Genomic DNA, 19337 nt, shown 5'->3' with positions numbered 1-19337 from the left:
CTTCCTCTACCCCTCCCCCTGCACGCACTCTCTCTCTCTAAAATAAATAATCTGAAAAAAAGTCACTCATTTCTTTAATTTGCACTTCCACGGATAATAGTGAGGATGGTAATTTTACTTCTTTCACAGGGTCTTGTTCATAAGAGCTCTTCATGTTGCAGCTGTTTTATACATTCTCTCTCTCTCTCTCTCTCTATATATATATATATAAAGCTTTGTTATATGTTGCAATTTTGTTCCTAATTTGTCATTTCTCTTTTAACATTCTTTATGCTGATGTTTGCCATACAAAAATTAAAAATGTTTACTCAGTCAAATCTGTTATTCTTTCTCTTGAGGTTTCTGGTCTTGTTATCATGTAACGTATTCCATTATTAATTCCACCATAGTCACGCGTCAGAGACATTGCAGGTTGGGTTCCGGACCACTGTGAAAAAGTGAACATTAGATAAAGCCAATCAAATGAATTTTCTGGTTTCCCACTACACACAGAAATTATGTTTAAACTATACTGTAGTCTATTGAGTGTGCAGTAGCATTATGTCTAGGAAAACAAGGTACGTGCCTTAAGTATAAAAAATGCTTTTGGCAAAGAAATGCTAATCTGAGCTTTCGAGGAGTCGTACTCTATTTGCTGGTGGAGGGTCTTGCGCCTTGAAGTTGATGGGTGCTGATCGATCAGGGTAGTGGTTGAAGGCTAGGGTGGCCATGCCAAGTTATTAAAATAAGAACATGAAGTTTGCTATACTGATGGACTCTTCCTTTCACAAAAGGTTTCTCTATAGCATTTGATGCTGCTTGATAGCATTTTACCAGAGAACTTTCAAAATTCAACTCTCCAACCCAGCTGCTGCTTTATCAACTAAGTTTATGCAATATTCTAAATCCTTTGTTGTCACTTCAACAATCCTCACAGCATCTTCACCAAGTATGGATCCCATCTCGAGAAACTACCATCTTTGCACATCCATAAGGAGCAACTCCTCATCCATTCAAGTTTGCTGCAATTCAGTCCCACATTCAGGCTCCATTTCTGGGGCTCTCAATATTTCCACAATCCTTTAATGTGGGAAGAAGAATGATATCTGTGAAGCACAGAGAAATGAGGTATGCCTGCATATATAACATTTCTACCTGAATCATCATGTCACCAGCTTACAAGACCTCCGAAGGCAGAGCCTGAAATAACGTTATTCACAGGGATCTATGTTTAAATGCTTAACACTTCATATTTTTCCCCCTACAGGAGTAGATTTTAGAAGTCTGTAAGTATATAATCCTATTCATGATTAATGAAATGCAGGGGAAAGGGCAACATCATGAGCAGGAACACATAAGTTTCTCACCGGCCCCTGATCCAAGAATAGCACAGCTCTGCTTCCTGCTTCTGTGTCCTGAAGCAAGAGCCACCCAGCGGAGAGCTCAGCATGCCTCCCCAGCCAGAGGACAGCTCAGCATGCTCCCCACCCCCACCCAGGCGAGCCTTCAAAGGCTTGGCCCACTCGGGGTTCCCTGAATCGTAATCCTGGCCAGACCGTTCATTAGCTGTGTCGTGGCAGGCAAATTTCTTCAACTTCTAGGCCAGGCCTCAAACCATCTTGGTATCAAACAGGAAGATTTAGTTAGAGAATTTCAAGTCCCTCTGATATGAACAGTTAGTTTTAAGAAGGCTGAGTTTTCCCCTACAAATCACATTGTGAAAGTTAACTTCGCTTGAAAGGTTAAACACACACACACACACACACACACACACACACGGTATCAAACTGAAACTAAAAAAAGTAATCTCTAGTCTTGTAGTCCTGAAATAGAACTCTATTTTCTCTAGAAATTATTCACTAATTCCTAACATTTCTGAGCTATTCTTTTAAGGTAAAAAACTTGATGCTTTTTTTTGTATATATGTATATACATCTGTATCGTATCTGCATATTTAGCTACCTATGTAGTGAGACAGACAAACCATGGCACCTCCATACCAGGGAGTACTACTTAGACAGAAACAGGCATGCTATTGATACATGGAGACAAATGTCAGCCTCAGAAGGTCACACATTATATGATTCCATTCATGCAATCTGATAAATTTTAGGGATGGAGAACAAATCAGTGGTTGCCAGGAGCAAAGGTTGGGAGGAACGGTGGTGTGAACTATGAAGGAGCAGCACCGGTAGGTCTGGAGTGATGGAGTCCTGACTCCAGGGATGGTCACACGTGACCTGGAACCATACACACACATGCAAACACTGATCCCAATTTCTCGGTTTTCTTATTATATTGGAGTCATGTGAGATTGACCTATAGAGGGAAATGGCTAAAGGATGCAGGGACCTCTCTGGGCTATCTTTGCAATTTCCTGTGAATTTATGATTATTTCAAAATACAAAGTTAAAAAAAAAAGTGTTAGGAACAATGAGCACCTGGTAATAGGTTAGCATGTCAACAGAAACTTGTTCCTGGAAAAAAAAAAAAAAAAAAAAAAAAAAAGGAAGTAAAGGGTATCACTGGCAACTCCCAAAAGAAGAACTATAAATGGCTAATAAACTTAAGGAAAGAACTAATAATCATGGAACTTTTCCACTTATCAGCTGGTAAAACATAAGGAAGAATAAAGTCAGTGTGGCTGGAGAATAAAAACAGGACAGCCGAGGGGATGGGAGGCCTGAGAAGGTGCACATGGTTGAGTATGAGGAGGAACTGCCTGTTGACCTCAGGGCTCACTGATTAAAGCCCAGGTCACTAACCCAACATCTGGGAACCCCCTCTGCTCCCTGGCAGCAGAGGGAGGGGGGGCTGACACTTTACCTGGGTGTGTGTGGGTGTCTGAGCTGCTCAACACCTTCCTGGCACGGTTTGTCTTGAAACCTGAAGCAAATGAAGGGTGACTGTCCTTCACAGAGAGGGGACATGAGGTCTGACATGGTGACCCTGGCAGAGCACGGATGGTGGGACGCGTTTGGACACCAATACCATGACCATGGGGTTTACTTCCATTGGTTCCAGGGGCTGCTCCAGGGGTAGGAGGCCCGGGAGTCATTTGCAAAGAGAAATGGATTCTGCAACAGTGTTCTCAATTTAGAATATAAAATAAAATACTGGGCTCAGTATCAGCCACAGGGCTGACGTGGAGGGGTCCCTAAGCTGGGTGGGCAGTGAGACCAGAGGACCTCCAAATTCCTCTCCAGTTCTAAGACACACAGACCTAACCACTTCTCATCACCTCCACCATGATCGTGCTGATCTGAGCCACCATCCTGTCACCTAGATTATTGCAAAAGTCTTCAAACAGGCCTCCCTGCTTCTATTATCAAAACAGCTGCCAAAACAACCCTGTTAAAATGTAAATCAAACGACACCACATCTCTGCCCAAAGCCCATGCCCTTCCAGTAACCCCTCAAAGCCCCCCAGAAGTCCCTCTGCTCTGGGAACTCATCCCCTCTTACCCTACCTGCTCACTGGGCTCTGAACACCAAGCTTGACCCCAACCCATAGCCTTTGCACTGGTCACTCTACCAGCGAGGACACTTCCCTCTTCCCCTTGACACCTATGAGGCCTGCTCTCCCACCCTCAGGGCTTTCTCGAATGTCACTCAGGGAAGCTACAGGAGTTTGGGCTCCCAGAGAGCCCCAGGACAGATACAGAGGCTGCAACAATATGGCCCAGGTGCCTGTGCCATGCTCTGTATGTCACTTCCACTTGTGGGTTTGTGCTGACCGCCCAGGTTCTCAACACAGGTCAGGATTAGCCTATGTGGAGCAGGATGGGCTGGGGCAGATGTGTCCAGTAATTTTAAGAGCAAGACTCAGAACAGAGTCCCAAGGCTACACTCTAGATTACCATAGCAGAAGAAGACACAAATGTCAGGAGAACTGAAGCTATGCTAAAGAACCCCCACCCTGTGATGCCCTATTTACCCAAGTAGGCCCCTCTCTCCACACACGACCTCAGTTCCCTCGGGTTTTCCTCTAATAGACACCATACGTGCACTTGGGCACACACACACGTGCCTACAAATTTATTGACTGTCTCCTCTTATCAGACAGTCAGCTCCATATGCTGTTTGCTGCTATTTCCCCAGGAAGCAGGGAGGCTGTGCCACAAATATCTGCTGAAGGAATGAACTCCATAGAATGTAAAGGACACAGAAGACAGAAAGCACAGTCTTGAGGCATCCCTACTGGCCCAGAGATGGTACTTCAGGGTATTACATTACGTGCTATTATGACTGTCTTGGTCCTCAACACAGGAGAGTTAATATCACTCGGAGACCTCACACTAAGCACTAACCCTGCCCCCAATCACCTTAGAGGCAAAAAGAACTCTGGCAGAGGCTGCTGGCTGCCACCCTGGGCCACACTGAGCCTCTGCCTCAGCAACACCAGTCGGCAGGGCCCACAGGCAGCAGCCTCCTCCACAGGCGTGGTGACGAGACTCAGACTCCAAGGATGTGGGACTTGCAGGAAGTGGCCCTGAAAGGAAGAGGGTGGGACACTCCTCTGCACCCTCCTCCTGCTGTCTGGTGAGGGCACGAGTATAGGAAAGGGGTCCACAGAAGGACACTGGGAAGGACCTGGACGGAGGCCCACCCTCCCATCACCGGACTGGCTGTCCCAGAAAAATATGGTCCCTCCCATTTTGTTTTTTCTGCCACGTGCAACCAAATATTGCAGCAGTAGCAGACACGTAGAACACTTACCAGCTGCTACAAACAGCAGGAGACCAGTACCGTTGGAAAGCAGAAAGATTCTCTGAAATGCCCCAAACTGCACTACAAGAAACTGCACTCACTGTACCTGCTGGGGTTTCCTGTCTTCCTCTAGCTTAAAACCTCTGATTACAGCATTTAAATAAGTCATGACCGTAGGGTATCTTGATAGCAGACAGAAGGGGAGAGAGTTAAGAAATCCAGTGAATGGAAGGGGCCTGGGTAGAACTCAGGCAGGCAGAAACTTGTTGAGACCAGCCACAGGGCCTTCAAGACACAGTGGAAATGCCTATGTTCTCCCCACACAGCACGTGGACATAACCTGCCAGGCATGCTGCTACCTCCCGTCTCATTTCTAATCCACCAGCTACCAGGGGACTGTTCCTATGTGGCTGAAAGCAACAGCCAAGCCATCATGGAATACACTTGTTCCTAGAAGGATGGGGCTGGGTGTGTCAGTCCCTTTGTTTCACATACCCTCAGAGAAAGCTACAAAAAGTTACTGTAGCTACAAATTGCCTCATCTTCAGCTTAGCATCTCTCTCTAACATCTCAAAGGTTTACTAAGTGAGCCCAGGTCCACCAACCTGTAGCATCCAGCTTTTTAGAAAAGGGATTGGTTCATTCTATACTAAAATGATGGAACTATCAACCGGCCCAACTGATGTCTGTTTCAGGAATGCTAAGGGGAATTTGGGGCACTACTTTATCCTGGAGCTTTATAAAGAGGCATTCCAAGGGGATCCCTGGGTGGCTCAGCGGTTTGGCGCCTGCCTTCAGCCCAGAGCATGATCCTGGAGACCCAGGATCAAGTCCCACGTCGGGCTCCTTGCTTGGAGCCTGCTTCACCCTCTGCCTGTGTCCCTGCCCCTCTCTCTCTCATGAATAAATGAATAAAATCTTAAAAAAGAGAGAGAGAGAGAGGCATTCCAAGCCTGAGAACTTGTAAACCATGATCCTACAGTCCGTAAACCATGATCCTACAGTCCTTAAAAAGCACACATCCACTGGCATGGGGGGGCAGGAGGAGTAGGCGACCAAGCAAAGCCAACACAGACCCTGCCTAGCAGAGCTATGCAATCAACCCAGAGTAACTCTGAAGCCCCAGGCGCCACAAAATCTGAGTCTGACACATGTGGATTTTATGTCAGGGGCTAGGCTGGCAATTCCAGTGACTCTTTTTATAGTCAGCACGCTACTCCCTAAGCCACAGGGTAATTTCCCTCTGAAAATGTCACACTCCGTGAATTCTAAGGAGGAAGCATCCACATACATAATTGTGATGAACGACCTTCCTCTGCATCTAGAATTCAGCCTGAACACCCAGCCTCTTTCCCAGCAACCTCTGGTAATGTTACAGGGACTTGATTCCTTCAAATGGGACAGAAAACAAAAATCATTCTGTGTAATAAGCAGAACCGTTTGATTTCCAGAAATCAAGAAATCCTGTGCAGTCAACATAAATGTGCTCCTCTGAACTGAGCCTTTGGTCCCATCTTCCACAGCAAGAGAAGACATCCTCAAGAAAGCACAATGCCCTGCCACTTGGAAATAAGAACAGAAAGGATGTAAAAAGTGATTCACAATCCAGGATAACTGTCCTGTGTGTGCAGCGCATCTGCACAAATGCTGGGCCACAGTCAGACAGTGGGAAGTCATGTGAGGAGACCAACAGGAGGCACCAAACCCCCAGGATTGCTGTCCAGTCCTCCCAGCAGGAAAAAGGTTCACCTGGCCTAGAGTAGCACCAAGTCATCAATGTAGCTGACCAGCCACAATCTCAAAAGCATTTGGTGAAAAGCAAAAACAGTCTAATTTATCCAGAGAGTTCAGCATCCAGTGATTTTCCTCACGGCTCACCCTGCGTGTCTGGGGGGTTGGGGGAGTCCAACGATGAAGATGAAAATTAATGATATAAAAAGCAAAGAGTTGTGCAAAAGGACACCCTCCCCCTCCCCCACGTAGCGCTAAATTGGAAGTGGTGAGGCTGTGTATCACCCACTCTGTGCTGGTTCAAGTTCTCACTCTCTCACCATGCAAACAGATCGGTCATCTGCTTTGAACACCTCAATAGCTCTGCTGCCTACAGGTGACTCTGCGCTGCTCCACGTGGCCTGTGTGGCCACAGTGAACGTGCTGTAGCTGTGATCCTCACTGCTGTGAGGCCTGCCCCTTGTCCACAATGAGGAACAGGGTTGAGTGAACACAGGCTGAACCAGTCCTTGTGTGGTTCTTCCCTGGCCACCATGCCCAGTCTCCTCCTGGCTCCTGTAGTGGCCACGCTGGTGAGACCTCATTCTGCTGCCACCACCTCGCAAGCCCAGGAGAAGCCAGAGCTGCACAGGCTGAGCACAGAGATGGGGGCAGAGCCAGGGAAGGGACAGGGCAGTCCCTGGAGTCCCCGAGGCCCCGCACCACTTCTGCTATGTTCCCTCTGCTGCCTCACTCCCGACTGTCCCCAACAGTTCATTTTACCTAATCTTTACAAATATCCTCCAAAACGTCTCCTCCGGCCCCTACCTGCCTAGGCAGAATGGCCTACTTTCTCCCTTTATGCCTTATGTAGCCTGTCTGTCTATTCCCCAATTATATTTCTTGGCACATTTTCCTGCTACTACTTGTTTGCAAAAGTGTCTGTCTTACCAGTTTTCAGAATAAATGGGACTTGACTTCTGCACAGAGCCTGGCAGTGAAAGTCCACCTGCCCACGCCCAGCGAGGAGGGCTCTGATGTGCAAACCCACAGTCCCTTTCGGGGTAGGAGTACCCTTCTGATGAACAAGACCGTAAATTCAAAAGTATAACAGAAAGCAAATTGTGGAAATATTATCCATATTCTGTATTACAAGCACATTAACTAGTTCATAATTTGCCAGGAACATTTAAAACTCCAAAATTCTCTTTTATTAGAAAAAGGCTATAAAAGTAGATAATATTGTGTTTGTTACACCTATGAGAAAAACCTCTAGGCTTAGTGTCTTGCTAGGTCTTACGTAAATGCATTTTGAAAGATAAGGTCTAAAATACTACGGTTATCTTTCTTTTTCCTGAGCTGCAGAGGTTGTATCAAACTCTGTGTATGAAATGGCAGTCGACATCGGCGTGCACATAAGGGCAAGACTGTCTCCCCTCTGGAGCAGGAGAATCCCCTCCCCACATACCCATTCAACTCTCCACCAAGGAGAAAGGGCCCTCACAAGGCAGTCACCAGACTCGGCCTTTCTTCTTCTTTTTGTTTCTGCCTCTGCCTGGAATGGCAAGTAAAACCCAGAGGGCAGAGGGAACAGGAAAAAATCCAACACCTGGCCGACAGCAATTCTCAGAGCTGCTGGATCTCTCAGCTTGTCACCCAGGGAGGAGAGAAAAAACTAAAAACAAGTTGGTGAAGCATCACCCTGGAAAGGTTTTGACACGAAGAAAAAGATCCAGAGAAGAGAGACCAGGGTTGAGCTGCAGACGGGGGAGGGGAGGGCTGATCACGCTGCATGACGATGTTCACACTCCTCATGGGCTGGACCATACACCTTGGCAGTGAAGACTGTGAAGGCCTATTGTCTGCCTATTTTACGAAAATGCTCTAATTTTTTAAAATAAAAGCAAAAACGTAGAAAAGTACAAAGTATGGCAATAAGCACCCATATACCTACTACTCGATGAACCAAACCCACTGTCAACGCTGCCCGTTAGGATAGTCCTGAAAAACACAGCTTCCTGGAACGGTATACCCCCCCAGGCACCGTGTCTTCAGAGATCCCAGCTGGTGGAGGGCACAAGACGGAAACAGGCTAATACTCATATTATGGCAGCCTCTTAGCTGAACCCCATGTGAAGTGAGGTCTAGATTAAAGGCTCTTGAGGACAGGCACATGGCTGGTCTCATCACTGCTGTATCCTCAGCATATTACACAGTATCCAGCATACAGGAGGTGCTCCATTAAATGCTGTGTGAGTGAATGAATGGAGAAACAAGCAGAATGACTTCTGAGGCCCAAGTACCTCATGGTGATCACTCAGAAGACATAGCCTTGACTTACTCAGCAGGGAGGCCCCTTCTGCTTGAGGATGCTGCACGCAACATAACACGGCAAACAGAAGTTTGGCAAAACCGCCCTACCACACCCCCCCAGACGGAGCGCTTATTCAACAGGAGTTGTAAATAATCCGCTCTGGATGTTTATACTTGCTCCTTTGGTAAACTCTTAAATGGTTGTAGCGATTTCTGCCTTCTTTCCCAAAACATATCAGTTTATAGGGAGAAAGACCTGAATCCCTAATTCACACTTAGAGGTTGTCTTCCCTGGTTATTTCTGATATTCCTGCCCCTTAGAAGATTAAGATTTCCTTCCCATGACAACAACACCCTCCAGTTCTTTTGACTCTTCTACCTGCATTTTTAAAGTTAACTTGAAAAAGAAAGTGAAAATGAGAAAGGGTTATGAAATGTCACCTGTAAGATCCACCAATGGACATTAATAGGAGTGGGCCAAAGCTTGAGGGGAAACAGGGTAACTGCATTGTCTCAAAGTATCCCCCCAAACATTTAATAGTAACAAGAAGGAGAGTAACTTTACAGCAGAGAAACCTGGCAAGCACAGCCTTCCCTGAGTGCTGCAGGCTCATGTCACCAGGAACTGAACCTCTGAAATGAAGCACACCATCACTTCTGTGTTTTTCTTGCCAAAAAAATGCATCATCTTATTCTAATGATGAGGAAATACCAGACAAACCCAAATAGTGACACTCCACAAAATATGTGACCAGTGCTCTTTAAGTGTTGAGGTCACAAAAACCAGGAAAAGACGTGGGACTGTCAGTGACCAGAGAATAAGGAGCATGACCACTAAGGCAACATGGGGACCGGAGCCAGAGCCTGGCACATAGCTAAGTCCCCTGTGGGAGGATGGTGGAATTAGAGTAAGGTCTGTAGCTCCATTCACAGTACAGCACAGCACCTATCTCCCAGCACTGACAGCCTCAGGGGAGACAGGGTCAAGAGCATATGGGAACTGTATGGAAAAAATGACCACGCAGACTGCCTGCATGACCTCTCCAGAAAGTGAGACAAATACAAATCACTCGTTAGAAAAAACTGGCAAAAGCATGAATAGGCATGGCCCAGAAAACACATGTAGCCAAAAAACATTATCAGGAAAATTTCAATTAAACCGAAGGAGATACTATTACAATTTCTAAAGTTGGATAACTAATACTCAATATCAGCAAGGATGAGAGAGCAACAGAGAATCTCTTCTGCTGCTGGGAGAGGCAAGACTGCTATGGCCGCTCTGGAAAATGATCGGACATAACTTGTCTATTTGGAGGTCAACGTGCCCAATGACCGGGCAATCCTGCTCATATGGGACGTGTCCCAAAGAAACCCCAGCACACGCGTCTCAGGACATACACACAACAAAGGCCACCGCACACCTAGGAGAGAATGGATGGATCCTGATTTATTCCCATGGTAGAAAGGAGGGCTGCAGTGGAAATGAATCAACCACAGCCATGCCAGCAACACAGAACTGTGGGTTGCAGAAGCATATATACAGTATGAAACCATTTATATAACGTTTGAGAATAGAGAAAACTTTTAAAGTACATACTATGGCAAAACTCTCAAGAAAGGAGGGGGCTGATGGCTCCAAACTCGGGGTCCCAGCTCCCAGGGGCAGAGGGTGTGAGAGTCCCAGGTGCTTGGAGCCCTGGGGTGTGGGCGGGGATGGGCGTGGGGGGTGTGGATGGGCAGGGACAGGCACAGCTGTGCCAGTGATAGGGCAAACAGATACTTGGTCTACAGAGAATGAAGGATAGCTAGGAAAAAAACAAAATGCAAACAGGCATATCTTCTATGAATCTAAATGACAGAGACAACCAGGCATTTCAATATTGTCAAACTTTAAAATGGAAGGAAAGAATCCGAAAAGAACTGGGAAGGTTGAGATTAGCTCCCAAGGAGCCACACAGTACAAGCTGGAAAGTGGTTCTAAGGAGACAGTAATTTCCTGCTATGAACAAGCCTTAAACACTTTGAGCTTCGTAAGCTACACCACATTTTAGTATTTTAAGAGTCTTTTGTACTCCTTGAACAAAACATTGACTCAGCCAGCCTGAATTCATGCTGCCCCTCTTGAACCATTTAAAGATAGCTTGATTTGCCTCCCTTACATGTTTTTTGTTGAACATTAGGATTTACAGCAATCTGCAGCTTGCCTGTGCTCGGACAGTCTTCAAGGAACTTCTGCTAAAGGTTAGCATCAGCCACATAGAACACACTCGTGCCGCCCAGGCATGGCTCACTCACCAGCTGGAACTCACTCCTCCGGCTGAAAGCCTCCCTGATGCCGGAGTCCCTCCAGAGAGCGCTCAGAGCGGGGACGTAGAGCTGGAAGGTGGCGGGTTCCACCGGCAGCCCCGCTTTGTTCTCAAAGGCCAGGAGGAACATGCCGTGCTTCTCATTTTCTGAATACTGCCATGGAATGCCAAGCTTGTCTCGGGCATCGACAAGAACCCTTGAACCCTATGAGATAAAAGAGACAGAAAGGGCTTAATTGTGCTTCCAAGACGACCTCACAACAGAGAATCTCAGCACGGGCATCGACTGTCATCAAGCAGGAAACTCCCAGCTTGGGAACCAGAACCTGTCTTTTGGTTCGTTTCATCAAGGTGCCCAGGTCTTCACTCGCTGACACCTGGCAGCTCCTTGACATCAGGAGGACACAACTGCCTGTTCCAGCTAAAAGCAAGTGGAGAGACACAGACAGGTGACCAGCAATATGGAGATGGGACAAAACCAAAATGAACCACCAGCTAAGCAGCCTCCCCTCACAAAACAGGGCTTTGGGGTTGGGGGTGGGTACATCCTAGATTTAATACCACCACTGCTGGTGATGATGCGAAACCGTTTTCATTATTTTGCTTACTTGCTCACTGTTAATGTATTTCTGGCCCCTCTCTTATCTCACAGATGGGCCAAAGGGATGGAGAAACTGCCTCAAATATAGGAGCCGAGGTGTTTAGGCTGCAGGAGATATGGTCTTGGGGACAACAGCCCCATCGGGAAGCAGGTCCAGTTCATCATTCTTAGGTTAGTGTTTCCCAATTAGCAATACTGTATCTAAGCAAGTTTCTGAGAGGACCCAGTGAACACTGCACCCAGCAAAGAACGGCAGGGGGCCTGGCCTGTGCATTAAAGCCTTCTTGGACTCAGGGTGGTGTGGCAGGCCCAGCACAATTGGAGCAGTAACTCATACCCTGGTGCAGAGAACACAGGACCTAACTGCCCACCTGGCACTTGCTTTGAAAAAATAAAAATAACTGCTTTATTGGATATAAGTCACATAACACACAATTCCCCCATTTAAAGTGTACACCTCAGTGGTTTGTAGTTGGCAGTTACCCTAAAAAGTTTCACTTCCAACACTCGAGTCAGGGCAGATTCATCAGTTCTGCCTTCCTTGTATCTCTGCTATAGCGGTGGTTTGGTGCCTACACCTCCCATTTCTGCCTTGAACCACTGTGCTGAATGGTAATGGGGACCAGGGAGAGTAGCTGCCATCTTTCCTTTTCCATCTTTCCCAGCAGACCAGGACTGCTGGTGAGAGGCGTTCCTGTGAGTTCCCTCCTTATAGCCCACACTCGTGTGCCATCAGGATCCAGACCCATTTCTACTGACCCACAAATACATGTTCGAGGCTTACTCGGGGTAAAGCACCTAGCTAGGCATGGTGGATAACAACACGTTTATGAAGCAGAGTCTGATCTCCAGAAACCTGGAATCTAGCTGGAGAGAAAGACCTATGAATTAAGAAAATTAACACCCATTCATGATAAGAAGGCTCAAGAACTAAGAATGCAGGAGAAACTTCCGTAACTTCACGAACACTGACAAAACCTACAGCTACTGCTGTAACTGATGGTGAAGGTGTGATTCCCTTCCTCTATAACTGGAACAAGACAAGGATGCCCACGTTTAGCAGTGCCAATCAATATGTACTGGTAGTGCTAGCCAGTATGGTAAGGAAAAGAAATATAAGGTATAAAGATGAGAGAGAAAGAGAGAAAAAAAAAACTGAGCCTATTTTCATTTTTTTTTTTTTAAAGATTTTATTTCAGAGAGAGAAGACAGAGCAGGAGCAGGGGGAGAGGGAGAAGTAGGCTTGGACATGGGGCTGGATCCCAGGACCCTGGGATCATGACCTGAGCCCAAGGCAGATGCTTCACCAACCGAACCACTCATGCAACCCCCACACCCCTGTTACACACTATATAACAGCTAACACAAACAAAATGAATGATGACACCAGATGGTGGTGAGGACACAGAGATTGCTGGTGGGGGTGTGAGATGGCACTGCCACTCTGGAAAAGCATTTTCCAGTATTTCCTTTTTTTTTTTTTTAAAGATTTTATTTATTTATTCACGAGAGACACAGAGAGAGAGAGGCAGAGGCACAGGCAGAGGGAGAAGCAAGCTCGCTGCAAGGAGCTTGATGTGGGACTTGATCCTGGACCCCAGGATCACACTCTAAGCTGAAGGCAGGCGCTCAACTGCTGAGCCACCCAGGCATCCCCATTTTCCAGTTTCTTAAAAAATTAAACATATACTTATCATACTCCAGCCATCTCACTCCTGGGAAATGAACCCAGAGAAATGGAAATGTATGCCCTCACAAAAACCTGTGCAAGAATGTCCAGAGTAGCTTTATTCCTAACAGCCCAGAACTAGAAACAACCCTAAAGTCCTTTTTTTTAAATTTATTTTTTATTTTTTTATTGGAGAACATAAAGTCCTTAAAAAGAGAAATGGTCACACACTGTGAGAGCCCCTGCACCACGGAATGGGACTTGGCAGTAAGAGGAAACGAACACTTGATTCATGCAACAACCTGGATGGATCACAAGAAAATTATGCAGAGCCCTTTCACGAAGATGGAGCCGAAGGCAAAGAAGGAAGCCCCTGCCCCTCCCAAAGCCGAAGCCAAAGCAAAGGCTTTGAAAGCTAAGAAAGCGGTGCGGAAAGGCATGCACAGTCACAAAAAAAAGAAGATCCACATGTCACCTACATTCCGACGACCCAAGACCCTGTGTCTCCGAAGGCAGCCCAAATATCCTCGAAAGATCGCCCCCAGGAGAAACAAGCTTGATGACGATGTCATCATCAAGTTCCCCTTAACTACTGAGTCAGCCATGAAGAAAATAGAAGACAACAACACACTTGTGTTCATTGTGGATGTCAAGGCCAATAAGCACCAGATCAAACAGACTGTGAAGCAGCTCTATGACCTTGATGTGGCCAAGGTCAACACCTTGATCAGGCCTGACGGAGAGAAGAAAGCATACGTTCGACTGGCTCCTGACTATGATGCTTTGGATGTTGCCAACAAAATTGGGATCATCTAAACTGAGTCCAGCCGGCTATAAATCTAAATATAAATTTTTTCACCATAAAAAAAAAAAAAAAAGAAAATTATGCAGAGTAAGAAAAGGCAATCTCAAAAGGTCACTTATTACGTGATTCCGTTTATAGAGTATTCTTGAAGTGACAAAGTTATAAAGACAGAACACAAATGAGCAGCTGCTAGGGACTGGGGATGGTAGAGGAAGCAGGAGGGCGGGTGACTTGTGCCAGGGTAGCTGGAGGATCCTGGAGGTGAGGGAGCTGAGATGGGCTGGTTACACAGACCCTCACAGGAGAAAGCATGTCACAGAATCTCTCTCTCTCTCTCACTCACACACACACACACACACACACACACACACACAGACACCAGCAGTGTCAATTTTCTGGTGGTACACTTGCACTGCAGTTCTATAAGATGTAACCACTGGGGGAAACTGTGTGATAGCCCTCCCTGTTATCTCTGCAAGTTCCTGAGAACCTATAATCATTTCAAAATAAAAAGTAAAAAAAAAAAAAAAAAAAAAAAGTTAACCAGCAGCCATGACAATAAATGTTCCGATTTCATGGGTCTCAAAGTGAGCTTTTGAAGAGCAGGTTCACATCAACAAGTGGCAACAATGGATTAGAACCCACCCAGTGGGGAAAGAGGACTTGAATAAATCCTCAGCTCTCCTCCCTCTGGGTCCCAACCACCCCATTCCTGTCTCTGGGTCCTTCCCATCTCCTTACTTTTTCTGACAACGTCACACCAAACTCCCATCTGCCCAAAAGGACAATACTGAAAAGCTTCAAGAACCCAAGAAAACAAAGATGTTTCATATTCTCCACATTCTGCACAACAGAAAGATGTCTGCATACAGAGAAGGTAGAAGAGATCTCTCCAGTAAGATTCTTGTCTTACAGGTCACAGCACCTTCATATAAATCAGACATAGCTCCCCACCATCCTGGCACATGAGGCCCCTCAACTGGCAAAAGTGCTGGGTCGGAACCTCGGCCCACCCCCACCCCAGCCCCAGCCCCAAGTCTGGTAACCAACCCACCTACATTCCTGATGGTCCAACACGCACAAATCACACTCAGCAAATTCGGTCTGACACACCAGGTATCACTTCAGTGCTCTTTTTACACATTAAAACAGTCCAGCTTCACAAGTAGCACATCTTCACTCAGAAGGGAAACGGAACCTCTGCTCCCTGGGGAGTTTCATTTTTATATGCCTGAGATGAAGGCCGGGAATCAAAATGGACTTAGAAGCCTGAGTGATCGTTTCCAAGACTGCTTTCAAAACGGCACAAACCAGGCCTTCCCTAATTATTGGGGTGAACACAGGTTTGGCTTAGAAAACCCTGGTCCATCCAAAAGCAGCCTGTGTTCCCACTGTACACTGCCACCCAGGCAAGCCTGGAACTGGTCCAAATTAACTTCACACAAACACCAAGAAAAGGCTCCTTATTTCTCTTTTTAAAAACCCAGGGAAATGACAAAACTGCTGATGAACTTTATGCCAGTTAGCTACGGTCTGTTTTCTATATCTTAGTCTCTTCATTTAGAGGGGAAAAAGCAACAAGAAAAAAGAGGTCCCTCTTGCCTTTTAAAATTTATCCTAGTGAAAAACTACTGTCTGCCAACTTTGTTCTGAATACCCAAAACTGAGATAAAGGAGAGGTTTCTACTTTGGGACATTTGCCTAAAATTGGAGCCTTCTTTTTCTTCCTTTTTCGAGAGAGCATAAAATCTTTGGAGAATTTCTATTTATTGTACTTTAGCAGAACTGATGGCTCTCATTATCATTATATAGAGCTGCTTATGTCACCATCATTATATAGAGCTGCTAATGTCTTGAAAGAAAGATACTACTGTACAGCGGATGCACTACAATAATAAAACACCTTGCCTCATTCTTTTGTAAGAAAAGACCTATTTCCTGAAATGTAAAGCCCAGAAAATCCATATACACTCAGAAGAAAAAGAAGAAAAGAATTAAGGCAGAAGACAACTTGCTTGTCTCATTGATAGCTTTAAGGAGAGCTGTTCTTTCAGTAACAATGTTATGGAAGTATTAATTTTTTGAGAACCATACATTTTATTCAGTTATCCAAAGGTGAACAGATAAGTCTTAAGCAGTTTGGTGACCTCATCTTGATACTATGTAACACTTGAAACTGTTCAAAGAGTACATTTTTAAGACAACTTATAAATCCAGCATTTTAAACTTTTTGTCAAAGAATAGATTCCCTGTCTGCTGGGGATGTAGATTTGGGGGGTTTTCAGTTTCACTGGACGGAGACCAAAACTTGCAAATCCTGTTATCTCATTTCAAAATAAATGTTGTTAGTTTAGCGCCTAATCAAACCAAATCTTTTCAGTCATTCCTTACTAAAATCTTCCCACAGTAAATACTAATGCCAAGATAGATCTAAAATGCTAGTGGATCAAATTAGCTTTTTCTACAGAATGAAACAGTGACATGAAGAACATGTGAAGGTCTAGAATGTTCACCCAATCAGATAATAGCATATCTACTTGGAAAGTTCTTTTCAAAAATATATTATTATTATTTTTTTAAACCCACTAGGGCCAAGTTGTTTGCCTCTGGCCACCGTCCAAATAAAAGAAATGCTGCCAGAAATGTAAACAGGATACATTTCTTTAAGTTAATGAGTCCAGCAAGCAAAGGCAGATGGCTCCTGTTCGTTTGTCTCTGAAGCTCAAGTGGATGAGAGCTTCTAATTGAGAGGGCAGAGAAAAAGTGAGAAAAGGAAACAGCAAGCAGACCGTCTGATCCTCAGAGTGCCACTACAGGACAGAGGCAGCAGCCCTCTGGCCGGGTCCCCTGCCCTCTCCTGTCCCCCCTCCCCCTGCCCCCAGCTTCTGGGAACAAAGACACTGACAGGACAGGCTACTGCTCTGTTCTGGAATTGTACATGGAGACGTCCCTCATGCAAGGACAAGTGCCAGGGAAGATGGGGGTCGGGGGCAAAAAGATGGTAAACACGTTGCCTGCCCTGAGAGCTTCCAGGACACAGCAGCAGCACAGAGCACTGGATGCGCAGGCCAGAGAGGAACGCCACAATTAGAGGCAGGAGAAAAGTGGTGGGATGGTTGGGAACAGCACCATCGGTGGGAGGAGCAGGCCAAAGCCAGGGGGCAGAGAAGTGGGGAGTTTACTCTGCAGGAGCAGCGAATAATCAATGATTGATCACAGGGTCTGGGAAGGAACAGCTGCCTGCACAATCAGCAGTGGGAGGGAGCCATGCAGGTGTGGCAGGGAACAGGCAGCAGGCCTCCCCACAGGAGATGAGAGCTGACAGCAAGAAAAAGAAGTCATCAGGGGTGGGAGGTGAGGGGGCAGCGGAGAGAGTGCACGACCAGACCATCAGCCAGCTCTCCCGAAATGAGTGAGGTGGATCCAGAGGACGGTCTGGCTCTGGAGGGGTGAGATTTGGATAAGTTTAAGACAAATTAAATTTCATGGGACAGCAGGACATCTAAGGCCACGCTTCCAGGAAACAGAACTGTAAGGAAAACTCTGGGTTTAGGAAGTGTGCGGGAGAAGCAAACTGTTGTCATGAGCTTTTTCTGGGGACCCTGGAAAGACTGGTGCTCCTAAAAGCTAAAATATAAATAAATAAACAAGGAATTCCACATGAGTTCAGAATTCCTCAGATCTCCCCAAATGGAATGTGAAAATCCATGCTGAATGTCAGAACTCAAGAGCCAGCAGACTGCAGACTTCTAGAGTCACCTCCCGGAGCCTCGCAGAGAGCAACTTTTCCTATTCCCTTTCAAGTGGCAGGCTCTAAGGCCCGGAATCTCCTTGGACTAAACATCCATTAAAGGTTATAAAGACAAATACTGGTACAAGGCGGAATGAAGCCTTCCTGCCAAAGTACAGTAAATAATAAAGAAATTTGAGAATAAATACTATCATTCCCAGGGGGAAAATCCCATAAACACTACAAATAGGTAACACAGCTTTAATACACTCATTCAGTGTTTTCAAGATTCAAGTCAGGATCCACACAGTGAAATAATGTTTTGAGTTTTTAAAAAATGAAACAGAACGTAATGGTAAATATTTGAATGACTTGTAAATAGTTACCACAAGTGTTTCATAGAAATTCTGTTTTGGGGCACTTGGGTGGCTCAGTGGGTTGAGCACCCGACTCTCAGCTCAAGTCTCGATCTCATGGTCATAAGTTCAGGCATGGGGCTCCATGTTGGGTGTGGAGCCTACTTAAAAAAAATCTGTTTTAAAGCAAGATCTGTATACACAGGGAGAGATATATACACAGACGGATGTGTCTGTATATGTCCAGGCATCCACACCCACACCCACACTGGGTAAAGTGCATTTTCTACTGAGCACTGTACTGAGCCACTGTACTGAGCCGCTGGACAGACTCTCTCAGGGTCTGCTCTGGGGTGGGCCCTCTCTTGTGCCTCTAGCACTTCAAATCTAGGGAACTGAGCTGATCTCAGAACTCCCAACAGTAATGAGCTGGGTTTGGGGAAGGACGGATAAGAGTGGAAAGAGGTTGAGGGAGGTGGTGTGAGAAAATCGTGACATCCCTGTCCTTTGGGAATAGTGCCACCAGACTGCATTTGAGGGAACACAATCCTGGCCAATCTGTCAGGGACATCTTGGACAGCAAGGTAAGGTCTGGCAATGCATCTCATGATATTTTCTACCCTGTAGACACTAATCAGGACAAGCAGTTACATGCACTTTGGAAAGACCACTTTTTGACTTGTCCAAAGGTCAGATATGTGACATGCACATCAGAAGCCAGTCCCTGAATAACTGCCACTGCTTCCAGCCTGATCCAGCTTGGGGCCTTGGCTTATTGTCGGAAACAACAGCACAGAGGTCACAAATATGCTATCTTTCCACAAACCCTTCAAATTCTGATCAGGGTGTCCAATGAGCAGATGCAGACATGTACAAAATTCATGCTCTTTCAGCAATCCAAAGGCTGTGTCAGGGATGCTACAGTAACACATTACCATTGCTCACACAACAGTACTTGCCACGTGAACAGTACTGTGGTAAGTGCTTAACATCCATTAGCTCATTTCTGCTTTATAATACTGCAAGGTGAACAGCCCTGTGCCCATTTTACAGATGGGAAAAACTGAAGCTCAATCACATAGCCAGTTAAGTGCAATTCTGTGATTCTAAAGCTGGTGTTTTTATTTATATTCTCCACCTCTGTGGATTTATCAGGCA

General features: G+C 45.8%; 1 protein-coding gene across 3 annotated transcripts in view; it reads right to left on the bottom strand.

Moving 5' to 3' along the window:
• GNA12 (G protein subunit alpha 12) overlaps positions 1 to 19337 on the bottom strand; it is a 107480-nt gene that overhangs the window by 50745 nt on the left and 37398 nt on the right. For all 3 annotated transcript variants that reach the window (XM_038539604.1, XM_038539605.1, XM_038539606.1), the window contains exon 2: positions 11008 to 11223. In XM_038539604.1, the coding sequence (XP_038395532.1) occupies positions 11008 to 11223 (216 nt within the window). The remainder of the gene's footprint in view (positions 1 to 11007; positions 11224 to 19337) is intronic.

The sequence above is a fragment of the Canis lupus genome, chromosome 6 (genome assembly GCF_011100685.1).
Source record: "Canis lupus familiaris isolate Mischka breed German Shepherd chromosome 6, alternate assembly UU_Cfam_GSD_1.0, whole genome shotgun sequence".
Taxonomy (NCBI): Eukaryota; Metazoa; Chordata; class Mammalia; order Carnivora; family Canidae; genus Canis; species Canis lupus.
The sequence above is the reverse complement of the archived record's forward strand: the minus strand, read 5'-3'. Positions and strand labels throughout refer to the sequence as shown.